This window comes from Taudactylus pleione, unplaced genomic scaffold (assembly GCF_031769625.1).
Source record: "Taudactylus pleione unplaced genomic scaffold, aTauple2 ptg000016l, whole genome shotgun sequence".
Taxonomy (NCBI): Eukaryota; Metazoa; Chordata; class Amphibia; order Anura; family Myobatrachidae; genus Taudactylus; species Taudactylus pleione.
Genome location: NW_028284418.1, coordinates 34,671,644 through 34,685,908, shown reverse-complemented (window position 1 = coordinate 34,685,908; position 14,265 = coordinate 34,671,644). Strand labels below are relative to the sequence as shown.

At 42.4% G+C, this 14,265-nt stretch overlaps 1 protein-coding gene across 1 annotated transcript in view; it reads left to right on the top strand.

Moving 5' to 3' along the window:
• The window catches only part of PSD (pleckstrin and Sec7 domain containing), a 266,492-nt gene that overhangs the window by 24,086 nt on the left and 228,141 nt on the right, over window positions 1-14,265 (top strand). The window contains exons 4-5 of the mRNA XM_088473556.1: window positions 1,921-2,398; window positions 6,009-6,452. Coding sequence (XP_088329682.1) covers window positions 1,921-2,398; window positions 6,009-6,452 — 922 coding nt within the window. The remainder of the gene's footprint in view (window positions 1-1,920; window positions 2,399-6,008; window positions 6,453-14,265) is intronic.

Genomic DNA, 14,265 nt, shown 5'->3' with positions numbered 1-14,265 from the left:
CACCAGAGTAGTTCTCTGGGAAGCTGTACTGGGAGATGAACAGACTGGAATCCGAGTGCAGGGTGAACACTGTAAATAATCTCTAGGGCTCAGTGCATACAATTGGTGATGTACTGAGTATACACTGGAAATAACGCTGGGAAGAGTCTCTGGAAGTTTGCGTGTGAAGCCTTGAACGAAGCAACAGCAACCATCTAGGAAATAGCGAAGTAGATCAGGCAACTTCCTGTTACCTGGAGTTCTGTTTATACCCCCAGGTATCTGTCCATTGGATGAGCAAGTCAGCTGAGAACTGACACAGCTACCACTGGATAAGGATCTATCAGGTGATTCAGACAAGATGGCTGTGACCATGACCACCGCCTCAGGAACTCCGATATGGAGAATTGCGTGGAAGTCACCTGGACCCCGGGGAGAATACTCAGCAAGTCACCTACCACTGTACCTGATGTCTCACCGCTCTTGCTAGTGAGGGGAAGCCGGCACTGCGGTAAGTAACAGCCGATCCCAGGCAGAATCCTGACAAGGGGTTTACTCTGTACTATAGTGTGCTGGAGGGAAACTTATTTTTCTTTTTTTTTTCCTGTAGCCCAGAGTAAACCCCTCCCTTTACAAGCACCTGTGAAAAAGCTGATATGAGCAACCACTGTTTTGTTTATTATGAGTCATGTAAGTTCCAGATTTATTTCTAACATAGGTCTTTAGACTGTGTACAGGGCCACGGAGACAGCTGTCAGACCTCCACTGCTGGAGGGGTGTGTGGCCAAGTACTGGGGCTTGGTCACCCTTGCTTAGAAAATGTTCACTATGAAAACAATGTATGACACCAAGAAGTCACCCTCCTCTCTGCGCTCCTGACTGTAAGCTCCAATGGGGAGGGGCAGATGTGGATGCTTTACATAGAACAGCATCTGAGCAGAACCAAGATGTTCTTCACCCCTGCAATTATGTAAGGTACTGGGTCCTTTTGGGGGAAACGTACTGTATACATAATTGCTAATATTTATCTCATGATATAGCGTTTAGCATTGCAGTTCTGCAACACTGGGGTAATGGGTTTGGTTCCAAAAAATGCCTTATCTGTAAGGAGTTTGTTTCCTTCAGGTGCTCTGGCTTCCTCCTACAATCCAAAGACTTACTGGCAGGTTAACTGTCTTCCAATAAAAATTAATGTGTGTGTGTGTGTGTGTGTGTCCATGTGACAGTGCTGCCTAGTATTTAAATACTATATAAATAATAACAATAATTATAATAAGCTCAATTTTCCAATTAGTGTACTAAAATACTATTCCTAACCACTGGATCTCATTATGTAGGATTATATGGAAATAAAATTGAGCACTCATCAATTTTCAAATGTGAATAAAAGTCTCCTGTGGGAAATTTGGTAATACATGCTCTTTGCAACCTCCTGGAATTTGGTAAACGGTAACCCTCATCAATTGGCAGCAGATATTATAGATAGAAATTGGACAACTACTGATACTTCATTATTTTCAAAGTATTTTTTACCAATATTAATTTTGGGTAAAAAACAAAAGTTGGTTTCTTCTTAAGTTGCTTTACAATTTTACAACTGTTTAAATCGATGTAAAAAAACAGATGTTTGTATGTTCACAAATTCAAGAAAGTATGTTTATTAAAATGAATATAAACATATAAATGCCATCTGATCTATTGTAACTGTCTGCCTACATAATTTTATTTTGCATACTGTAGCTTTATTTGGTAAATAGTCTGAATTCTGCTACAGCACAAAAAAGAGCAATTAAACTGAAAATATCAGCTAAAACTAATTACATTTGTTTTCATTTTAGGTTTTGCATAATTAATAACCTTTAATAAAATACGGCAGTTTTGTGCATTATTGCAAATGTATAGTAGTTAATTAAATGCCTATATAAAGTGCTTCATTTTCAGGTTTACAAAAATGTGGAACTTCATCACCTCCATGTTCACCCATCAGCAGTGGTAGTTTGGGGAATAGGCACATCCCTGCAGAAAATGAGGTTTCTGAGCATAGTCTTTGCCATGTGGAAGTTGAAATAGAGACAACCTCTTCAGCCGGTCAGGTACCACAAGTCTGTGAGACGGGCATTATCCGCAGAACTATTAAATACTCTGAGACAGACCTGGACTCTGTGCCACTACGGTGCTACCGGGAAACTAACATAGATGATATTCTGGCAGAAAACGAAGGGCTGGACTCTGCTATTGGCAGTCAAAAGGACAGCGAGAGCAACAGAAGCATCACGGACACCAGCACGGAGAAACAGGAAGCGCAAGACAATACTGCCGTCCCAGAGATTGCTGGATTTCCCACTAATGTGGCGGATAACAATGTTGATGAGGATGAAGATGAAGTATTTGAATCAACAAGGATGGGAGAATTCAAAAGGTAAGACGAGTTACTGCAATATAGTAACATTAACCAATTAAAATATAGCAATTCAGTAAATTCTGATTAGAGAAGTAAGATTTGTGACTCACCTCTGTCTCCAGCCGCAAATTAGCTGCACTGTACTTTTTTCCTTGTCAATTGTGGTTATTATCATGGGGGGATGTAGTCAATCGTCAGGGGGCGGGAGCCAAATGATGTGATTCTAATGTAATTGCATCATATTGGCTCCGCCTCCTCCGATTGACCCACGAATCGAGACATTTTGCAGTGAGAGGGCGGGGCTTAAGCGCATGATGCTTGCTCTCGAGTCTGTCAGGGGGGGTTTCTGGGTACTCAGAAACTCCCCCTGCGTGCGCTACTGGATAGGGTTAAGGTAAGGGTTAACTTAGAATACTTGCCTTCATGTGTCGGGATTTCCACCGTCGGGATTACGCTACCGGGATTCTGACCGCCGACATTCTCAGGGATTGCTTACCCAACTCATCATATGCATTAACAGACTATCTTAATTTTGTCTAATTGTGTTATGCTGTGCAGACTCGCACACAGGGGCATAATTATCACAATCTGCATTTTAAATGCAGATGTGATAAATATTTTATGCTTAAATTTGCAACTGGAAAATGTTAATTTTCACGTGAGTTTAGTAAGAAGCTGTTGTCAGATGGGCTCTAATAAGAGAGCCTATTCCGACAAAGAGCTGGAAGCAGAGTGATAGCTTCCTGCACTGGGTCCTCTGTGTCCTCTTCAGATTTAATGGGAAGTGGTGTTTTATTAAATGTCAAATAATGTATAACTGAAGATTTTATTTTTAACTTTATTACAAATATCTTTTACAAAACATATAAGCAAAATATGTGTACATATAGTATGTATAGATGTTATCCCTGTTTTTTCTTATTGAGTTTGCATATTGCATTTAATTCATTTGCATTAGTACAAGGTAAAGTTATGGTGCACGGACTGTATCCACAGGGACCTTGGACTCACTAATGCACATGTTCACTGCTTCTACACATGTACATGTTAGCGAATACCAAATATAGCGTTACTGGTTCTTACACCAGTCTCTCAGTTTACACTTCCAGCATGTCAGAGGTGGGCATTTCAAAATAAAAGAAATTACAAAAGAATGCATATTGAACTGCGTTGGAAAAAGTACCATGTTGATTGGTATGGCACAAATAGAATATCCAGACACGCTCTTTACAAGTTTAACAATTTAATGAATATGTATCGTACATGTAAATATACAAAATCTGAAATAATCATTACAAATATATATTCACATAAGAAAACCACAGTTGATTTAATCAATAGGGTTGATACCCCTTTAAAATGATAGCACGCTGCCAAAACTACTTTGCAGTATAGGGCCATATTCAATATAGGGCGAAATGTCTGTTATCGGCGATTACGTCATTTTCGCCAGTTTCACTTATCCCCATATTCAATTACAAAGACTTTTCGCAGGTGCAAAAAGTCTTTGTAAAAAAACGGGGATAAGTTTTCACCACTGTTTAGGTGGCGAAAAAAGTGCAGAATTGTGGTTTTGGGGTGCAGACTTTAAAAAATTAGCCTGCATCCCTTGTAATGTCCCCCAAAGGTTTTCTATGTCAAAAATTTTAAAAAAATGTCCTCTGGTCACCTCAAAAAAATGTACTTTTATTTTGAGGGTGATAAAAAAAAAAATGGGGGACAAACTTGTAAAGTAGCCAAATTGATTCCTGAGGGGTTCCCAAGTATGCGACAGGTGTTTTCTAGAATGCGGGCGGTAGCGGCAGGTGCATTTTTTTAAGAATTTTAAAAAATGACTTAAAAATATGCTTACACCCATTTTCATGTACCTCAAATTTGATAGCCTTTTTTTTTTTGTAAAAATAACTATGCCTAACTGCTATTCTTCACTAGTTTTCCACAGGTGCATTTATGCACCTGCCGCTGCTATTTAAAAACCCTGACCACTTTCAGCAGGCCAAATCGGGGGTACCCATAGTGATCCCCCATGTCAGGACATCTCTTGGGGGGTGACAACATGATTTCCCCAAAAACTGACAGGACTTTTCGATACTTACCTTTCCGTCAGATCCCGTTTTCACCGGATCCCAATTGAGTACGGGGATAAGCGGGCACGCGCCCGATACTTTATCCCTGCTAAAAACGGCGATGATGGCGAAAAGTCCGACCTCAGACTTTTCGCCCCATATTGAATATGGCCCATAGAATCAGGAGATAAGAGTTAAAATAACAAACCACTTGTGAAGTGTCCAAGACTGTACTCATAATATAACACACTATGGGAATTGTGGTTCCTTCCTTATGCCGCTTCAGACATAAGATCCAGGAAATTGCCGGGTCTATCAAGCCGGCAAATTCCTAGGTCTCAGCCCGAAGCCGGGTTGTTTTTGCGGTTACACATAGCAATAACCGGGTTGATGCGCACTCGTGTGCAAAAGCCCTGGTTTTGCTTCATGTGTGAAAGGGATATGACTTCACAAGTGATTTGTTTAACTCTCTTGATGCCTCTATCGGAATTCTGAGGACATTAATCAGTTTCAATATTGCAAAATAGTTTTGGCAGCGTGCTATACTTTTAAAGAGGTATCAAGGCTATTACTTAATTACCTTAACTGTGATTTTCTTATGTGAATATATATATTTGTAGTGATTATTACAGATTTTATGTTTTTACATGTATGATTCGTATTCATTAAATTGTTTAACAGCATGTCTTGACATTTTATTTTTGCCAGACCAATCAATGTGGTACTTTTTAGGAGTGCAGTTCCCAATACATTCTTTTGTAATTGATTTTTATTTGATCTTATTCACAAATCTGTTATTGGAACTAGCGGCTATTTCTGTATATTTTATGAATCTATTATATTGGAATGTGTTTCCTTGGTGTAGATATATAAAATCTGGATTGTCTGGCACTCAGGACGCACTTGAGTGCCACCCCATCCAGCTATATACAGTACTACTTCTTACTGTGTGGCACTGGATCAGGGTGACTTGTTATTTGGGGTTGCCGGACCCTCCTAAGGGATTTATTTGTGTGGTTTCAAATAAAAGAATTTCCTTCCAGTTCATTATGAACAATTTGAAATGAAAATTCCAGGCAGTAAGAAAACTCCCCATCTGTGTATGTCCCGCCACAGAATCTGTCGCTTTTGGGAGATGAACAATCCCAGTTACTGTACATGCAGCATAAGTACCCTCCAGATTACATTTCCTTGGGAAAGCTGCAACTTTTACAATAAAAATAAAGTAAAGAGAATGGAATACTCTTTTTACAATGCACAACACTTTTCAGTAGTTAATTAAAAATAATTCAGTCTTTGGGGTACTGTAAGAACTATTTAGTAAACTGTTAGTGCTAGATTGTATGCATCATGTACAAGTGAATTTTGCTGTTTGTATGTTACTGATTAATTAGTTGCATGTGGTATACTATCTGCCTAAATTTTAACTGTTTTATTAACTTCTCTTCATGTTTTCTGCTGCATAACTGTTTTACTGACTTTTATTTCCATTGATCTCTGTATAAGAAATGACAGTCCCTATAATGTTATGACCACATAGTATATTTATTCTCTCTTCTTAGGGAGACCATACAGACACCCCTGCGATCTCCCCTGACTTTTCTTTTGTGCCATCGGCTGTCAGAAGATGGCATGGACTCATTCAGCAAACATTTTGAGGCCATTATGGAATCTCACAGAGCCAAGGGTACATCTTACTCCAGCCTTGATTCCATTGATATTCTCTCTTCCTCTGCACAAAACCAGAACAGTTTCTTCACCTTTGACCTCCCTACACTGACCTCAGAAACACAGAAGCAGATCTGCAGGAATGCTCAGCTTATAGAAGACAACTTTGCACCCTTGGCTCACCTAGAGCTGGACTCTGGGACAAGCTCCACCACTGACTCAGCCTGGAGTGAGAAAGAGGACGATACTGTGAATGCTACTGCAGTTGACAACAATCCATTGCACAGTTCCTCTCCCTCCGAGGACAGCTTAATCATTGCTGATGCAATTGTACACAGGTATGTCATAACAAACTCAGAGCAAGACTGTACAACATGACACATAATTTGACACTTTAAAAATATTTATGCCTTCACAATCCTGTCTACAAACTCGTATATCTGTACCACTTTTATTAGAGATGGGCAAAAGTTGGTCTGCAAGTAGCTTGGCAAGCCTTCCTCTGCTTTTATGCTTTATGCCATAAAGCAGAGAATAAAGCTGCCCACACACATAGCGATATTTTACCCGATTTGGCCGATTCCGACGCATTGGAACGACAGATCGTGTAAAATATGGCCAAATCGTGAAGAAATCGCAAGTCCCCTCTCACGATCACGATGCGATGCGCGTCCCCGCAGGTTGCACATCGCACGGCAGATCTGACAATCTCAAGTCAGGATGCACTGGAGCAGTTAGGAGGCACAATAGCAGCTTTTTCATACCAAATAGTGTGCAGGACTGCCAGGGAGCTCCCAGGGAGAGTTCAGGGGGAAATCGTGTACATCGGCTGATCGGGAACACATCGCTATGTGTGTGGGCACCTTTAGACTAAACCTGAGCATCAGTCTGCCACATCATGTGACCTCTTCTGCACAACGCAGTCACTAAGCACATGGCAGAAGGAGAGAGTGCAATGCTTTCTACACCATGTTATCTCCATCCATCCTCTGTATTCTCCAGACTGAGCACTGTGGTGTGTCAGAAAAGTTTAGGCTGCATAAATTAAGTTAAATTAAATTAATAACTTAATGAGAGAATAATTAGTAGGTTGATAAATTAGGTCTTGTGGTCCATCGTACACTCGCTCTGGAGCGTGTTGGGGAGTTCTGATGGGTAAGTGGGGTAATTTTGGAGCACTGAACATGTGGGATTTTAGAGCAAGAGAGGGTCTTGGGCTATGTGGTGCACATTTTATGGCAAGTGCTAGGTCTGAGTATGTGAGGAAATATTGTGGCAAGTGGGGGATCTGAGTCGGATACGTAATGTACCAAGGTTTGGGGGTCGTAGATTATTACTGAAATTTACATTAATGTGCAGCCCTTTTAAATGATTGAGATCTGGAAATGTGACCCTTGAAGTGTGCATAATTGTCCATTATCATTGAAAATAATTATCCCATAGATTCAGACAATAAAGGTGTAATCTTAACTGTAAGAATTTTAAAGCCACACATTGTTCCCTATTTGTTGTTGTGAACAACTGCGCACATTGAAACCCTATTTATTCTTTGAAAAGATACACACAACACAAATGCAGAGCTACAAATTCAACATACATGTATGTATATACATCAGTCAGCCATAACATTAAAACCACCTGCCTAATATTGTGTAGGGCAAACTCATACTTCCAAAACAGCTCTGTTCCGTCGAGCCATGGACTCCACAAGACCTCTAAAGGGGTCCTGTGGTATCTGGCACCAAGACCTTTGCAGCAGACCCTTTAAGTCCCTGTAAATTGCTAGGTCGGGTCTCCATGGCTCGGACGTGTTTTCCAGCACATCCCGCAGATCGAGATCTGGGGAATTTGGAAGCCGAGTCAACACCTTGAACTCTTTGTCATGTTCCTCAAATGATTCCTGAACAGTGTTTACAGTGTGGCAGGGCGCTTTATCCTGCTGATAGAGGCCACTGCCAGCAGGAGATAATGTTGCCATGAAGGCATGTACTTGGTCTGCAACACTGTTTAGGTACAGTAGGTGGTATGTATCAAAGTAACATCCACATTAATACCAGGACCCAAGGTTTCCCAGTGCATCACACTTACTCCAAAGGCTTTGCCTTCTTCCCATAGTGCATCCTTGTGCCATCTCGCATGGGCACTCTGATTGGTCTGCGGCTATACAGCTCCAAATGCAGCAAGCTGCGATGCAGTGTGTGTGCTCTGACATGGTCAGCAATTTGGGCTATAGTAGCTCTCCTGTGGGACAGAACAAGTCGGGCTCGCCTCCGCTCCCCATGTGCATCAATGAGCTTTGAGCGCCCATGACCATGATGCCGGTTCTCTGGTTGTCCTTCCTTGGACTACTTTTGGTAAGTACTAACCACTGTATATCGGGAACACCCCACAAAACTTGCCGTTTTGGAGGTGCCCCGACTCAGTCATGTAGCCATCACAACTTTTCCCTTGTCCAAGTCACTTAGATCCTTAGTTCGCTCATTTTCCCTGCTTCCAACACATCAACTTCAAGAACTGACTGTTCACTTGCTGCCTAATATATCCCAATCCTTGGCAGATGCAATTGTAACGAGTTCATCAATGTTATTCACTTCACCAGCCAGTAGTCTTAATATTATGGCTGATCAGTATATGTAATAGATATACACTCTTGGGTGTGCTGTCGCATTATGATATACAAACACCTTGGTGTGCATTCAACCACCCAAAGTGGGCGTATATCAGAATGCAACCAAACAACGAAAAGTTCTCTACAAAGAACTGTTCAAGTTCTTTGTAGAGATTATCATTGAAACAATCATCTTTGGTGAGGATTGATATAAGGTTTTTTGAGGTATGTGGCAATTCTGCAATTTAAAAAAAAAAAAAAAAAATTATGTCAGAAATGTGTATTTCTGTCAGTGAGGCAGTGAGGCAGTGATGGCAGTGAGGCGGTGATGGCAGTGAGGCGGTGATGGCAGTGATGTGCTGCTCTTCTCTGAGTAGTTTCTCTGTGAGTGATGCTATTGATTACACTTGTGGAGTGACAGTTGGAAGTAGTTTAGCCATGCAGTTACTTTGGGATGTGTGTGGTCAGTGGGAAATAATGCAAGGTCTTCAATTTAGTGTGTCCAATCATGTTCGTGAGATTTCTGTCATTTTAACATGCCATTTTATAAATGTATACAGTAATGATATATTTATAAGTGTGTTGGCCGTGACGTACCATTCCTTTACTTCCCTCCGTACTTTGTGCTTGGCTGAGAGGAAGCAAAGGGGAGGTTACAGTGGGTATGGGTGCAGAGCTGGCTACACAGTAACGGCGCCTGACGTGCTGTTGTTGGACACACGAGAGCAGGGAAAAGCGGTGGCTGCGGTAGATAAGACCCACAGCTGTCACCAGTGTCTGAGACACCCTTTTACTCACTTTTGTGCCACCTGCAGCTGCCTAATTTTAGTACAGCCTCTGTATAAGTATCATTCTGAAGATACAAGATTGCTGTGGGTCACATTTATATATTTATTTACTTATTACCAGATATTTATATAGCGCACACATATTCTGCAGCGCTTTACAGAGAATATTTGTCCATTCATATCAGTCTCTGCTCCAGTGGGGCTTACAATCTATGTTCCCTATCACATAGAGTTACGGGACGTCGGGATTGGGAATCCCTTTAGGAACCTCTGGGCTATTCAAAGGTGAGTGAATGCAGAGATTCCAATGGATTTACTTTCAAATCTCTCATACCAAGGATAGTGCTGCTGCAAATGTGCACTGATAGTGATTGTGACAAGCGAATGTATAGAGGCGTTGCAGCCGCATAGATGTGGGCGACTTTTGAATACAGGTGGAGATTCGCATTTTTTCCAAACACACAGGGCCTGAATCAGACCCGCTCGCAAGTGGGTCGATTGTGGGCCAGTGCGCATGCGCGAGCCCCGGAGCGAGCGCAAAAAGCACTCGCTCAGTCGCTCTCATCCAAAAGGGGTGGCTGTCGATGTTGAGCAACAGCTCGCCCCGTTTTGGAGGCGGGCAGGGGGGGTGGCTGGCCAAATGGAGGCGTTCCCGAAGGAACGCCTGCCGTTTGGGGGCGGCCCCACTGACATCACGAGTGATGTCAGTGGGTGAGCTTCCGGCTCTATTAGAGCTGAAAGCTCACTGGGGCTTGCGGGAACGAGACCCTACCACAAGGGTTTCGTCACAAGCCTGATGATCGCGACCATCACCTGGCCGCTCGCAAAAGCTGTGGGTGGTCACCCACAACTATGCGTGCAGCCAGGAGGTTGGACTTAAAAAAAAAAAAAAGCGGACACCCTGATTCAGAGCGAGCGCACGCTTTTTGCGTGCTGCTCTGAATCAGGTCCACAGTGCGGCCAATTCTCCATTTTTGAATAACCAATGCAATCCAGACACCCACCCCATGTATACACCCTAGTTGCGGGTGTTACCCCAATCTCACCAATTTAGGCCCACAGTTAGATCTTTATTAAGCAACTGCTCCAGTTATTCTAACAAGCAGAGGAGTGGGCTGCCAATACGGAGAAGCTGCAGAAATAGCAGTGGTTATACTGCTGTCAGACTATAATATGTCTGTATAGAATGATACACTTTGTGCTATTTTATATTTCAGAAAAACTGAACCTAGCCCATATGTTAACATTTATACTGGGCAAAGCCCTTCACATTATTGCTAATAATAATAACGTATATGTGCAAGTTACTAAATACAATTGTTATCATTTAAATCAATTATCCAGTTGCAAACTTTTTTAAAATGATTCCAGGATCACTTTGCATTTGATCCAGTGCATCTGAGCAGTTCATTCACAATACTGCCTGGATGGACATTTACAACTTGTTCTTTTGCATTTCAAATTATCCTCCTTAATAAATATGAATTTATGATAATCGATGGAAAGAATTGCTTTCAGCATACAGAAAAATAGGAATTTTATTGGACAGGTGGTTGGTATTGTAAAACCAGGGCCTTTTGAGGGACAAACATTTTTTTAAGGAACACATTTTTTAAATACTAGATTATCCCTGGAAATTAGGGACAACTATTTTATTTTATTATTTTGATGTTTAATAAACTGTAATGTATTTGCAGTAACCAACAAACACTGCAATCATTTTATTCACAATGGCACAAGTCCACAACTTGTCAGTAGAGGGAGCCATCCTTGCAAAGAAAACACGTTGCACTGAAAACCTTATATGAAAGACTGGAAACCGTTAACCATTACATTAACCGCATCTTTCTAAGCTATCCATTAATCTATGACTTCATAAATGTTTTCATAGCCATAACACGTAGAAAGCATTTACATCTGACATGTCACTACACAGAATATCATGTGTCAGGTCTTTTACACTGTTCCAGGTCTTCACTTTAATAGTCATTGCAATCTTAAATATCGATATGAATTAGTTGATCTGAATGTCTTTGTGTCCATTTTCAATGTTACATCTTACAGCCATAATCTAAAGGTCCCCATACTTCTGCGACGGATCGCCGCGATGTTGCGATGGGATTGGAAACGTCGATCTGCCGGTCGGAAATGCGGCCATCGATGTTCCATGATCCGTCGCAGGATCGGTGAAATTTTACATGTTAAATTTCACCGATGTGCCAATCACGATAATTTTTTGATCGTTATCGTCATATCTGTGAAATCCAACATGTTGGATTTCACCGATCCACCTACCCGGCATCTCTGCCACACTAATATATCCACAGGTGGAGCTATTTCACTTGTTATACTGAGGAGATCTGTAAAACTCGCAATGTTATGCTGAGCACACACTTACAGATATATTGTCCGTTCCTTTGAATGGGCGATATATCTGTAGTGTAACGGTGGGTGTGAACAGATGATATGTCTTTGAACAACGTAGTTCACAGACCTATTGCATTGGCCCTGCAAAACAGCCAATGCCAATATATCTTGCAGATCTATTTACACGTCTGGCTATGTGTACGGGCCACCCACCAACTGCCCGTACACTTGCTACAGGGACCCGCCAGTCACTGATATCTCTACTAGGCGGGCAAATTTAAATGCCCACCCATTTGACAATGCAGACACATCGGCATAACGAATGGTAAGTGTGTATGCATTTACCAATCGTTAGATAGGACCCGTCGGCTAAGTGTGTACCCAGCTTTAGTGATCCCTGTGGACTGGAGTTGGGAAACACTGAACTAGGTGGTGTCACTCTGTGGAAACTTCAAATAACATACTGTATAGCCTTCATACATATAATGTATTATTGTAATTGTTTCCAAGGAAGTACAACCATTGGTAAATCATTTAAAAAAAAAAAAGTGTTCTTGACTTTAAAGTAAAAAAGACATTCTTTCTATGTCAGGTCAGGGCCGGCCTCAGGTCTGCTAGCACTCTGTGCAAGAAAATTTGAAGCACACAATCCCTTCCCCCAACCCAACAACAGGAAAAAGTATACACATTTTGGCCCCCACAGAAAAAAAGTACACATTATCCCTGACAGAAAAAAAATAAAACACCTTGATTCAATGATTGCCCCCGCAGCCAGAAAAAAATAAAATAAAACACACATTGATTAATTTTAATTGCCCAGCACCCCACAGAAGACACAGACAGCTGCAGATCAAGTTGCAGGAGATGCTCCACTTCCGCCTCAAGATCAGTGAGATCCTCCAGAGAGTCTAGCACAAGTGGGTTGGAACTTGGGCCCTGATTCAGAGCTGGACGCTCTGACAGAGCGCTCGCTTTGAATCAGGGCGTCTTTTTTTTTTTTTTTTCAATGGAGCGGCCTCCCGGCCGCTCGCATTGCAGTGGGTTGCCACCCACAGCTAATGCGAGCGGCCAGGATGATGGTCGCGATGGTCAAGACCATTGCGACCATTGGGCTTGCGACGAGACCCTTGTGGTAGGGTCTCGTGGCCGCGAGCCCCACTTGTGATGTCAGTGGAGCCGCCCCTAGACGGTAGGCGTTCTCCTCCCCGGCCCGCCCACCAAAGGGGGTGTGCTGTCACTCAACATCGACAGCAGGCCCCCTTTGGTGCGAGACCCTGAACGACGGATTGCCCGTCGCTATCTGAGTCTCGCACATGCGTACGACGGAGCCCGACGCCCGGTATACCGAACAAAAGTAAGCTGGGCGGCACGGGGGGGAGGGTTAGGTTAAGGACTCCATAGGGGGACTTGGGGTTAGGCTAGGGGTAGGGGGGGTTAGGGTTAGGCACCCCCAGGGTGAGGTGAGGCACCCCCCCCCGGAGGGTTATGTTTAGGCTGTGGGAATGGGGGGGTTAGGTCTAGGCACTAGGGGGGAGGTTAGGGTTAGGCACCCTTAAGTGAGGGTTAGGGGGGGGGATAAGGTTAGTGTTACTTACCTTAATCCCGTGTCGGGATCTTCACTGCTGCCGGTCTTCCGGCATCGGGATTTGACATGGGTCCGGCGGTATTTCACACCTATCCCATGTAGAAATGTGGCTTAACAGTGACACATTACTCTATTCCTACACAGTAAAAGGTAGTGAAATGTGATGTACGCAAAATAATAGTGTTGTGACCGTTTTAATAATATATGCAACAATCACTTTTCATTATAAAATGTTATGAATTCTAAACACTCCTTGTGGTGTTTAGTTTTATAAATCCAATGCTAACCTTTCCTGCACTTGTCAAAATGGAAATGAGAAATAAGAAATAAGAATAGATGGCCTCAATTTGACATAACAGACTATCAAAAGTGTCTAAATAGTGATGCTGGTGTCACCATCATTATTGTATGTCTTTATTCCAGGCCCCTGATACCTGCTGCAAAAGCTACATCTCCTACGAAGTGTCCTCCCTTGTGCCCTCTCTTAGCTCTGCCCCTTCCATGCCACTTGCCATTAATGGAATTCCCTGCCATACACCCAGCCTTCAAAACTGTGAATATTTTGAAAACCCACCTCTTTATAGAGCGTTTCCTACTCCCATTTATACTGCTTACTGTATGCCCTCACAACTATTCCAGTCTCCAGTGGGCTACATGCACTCATCTTTACTCAGCTGTGCCCTTTTCCCTCTAGTTTGCAAGCTCTCTCACTAGCAAAACTCTGTTCATTTTGTCTAAGTTATATGTCTGTGGTTAGTGTATTCCATGTCTTTCCGTTATCTGGCGCTGTGGAGCACTGTGGT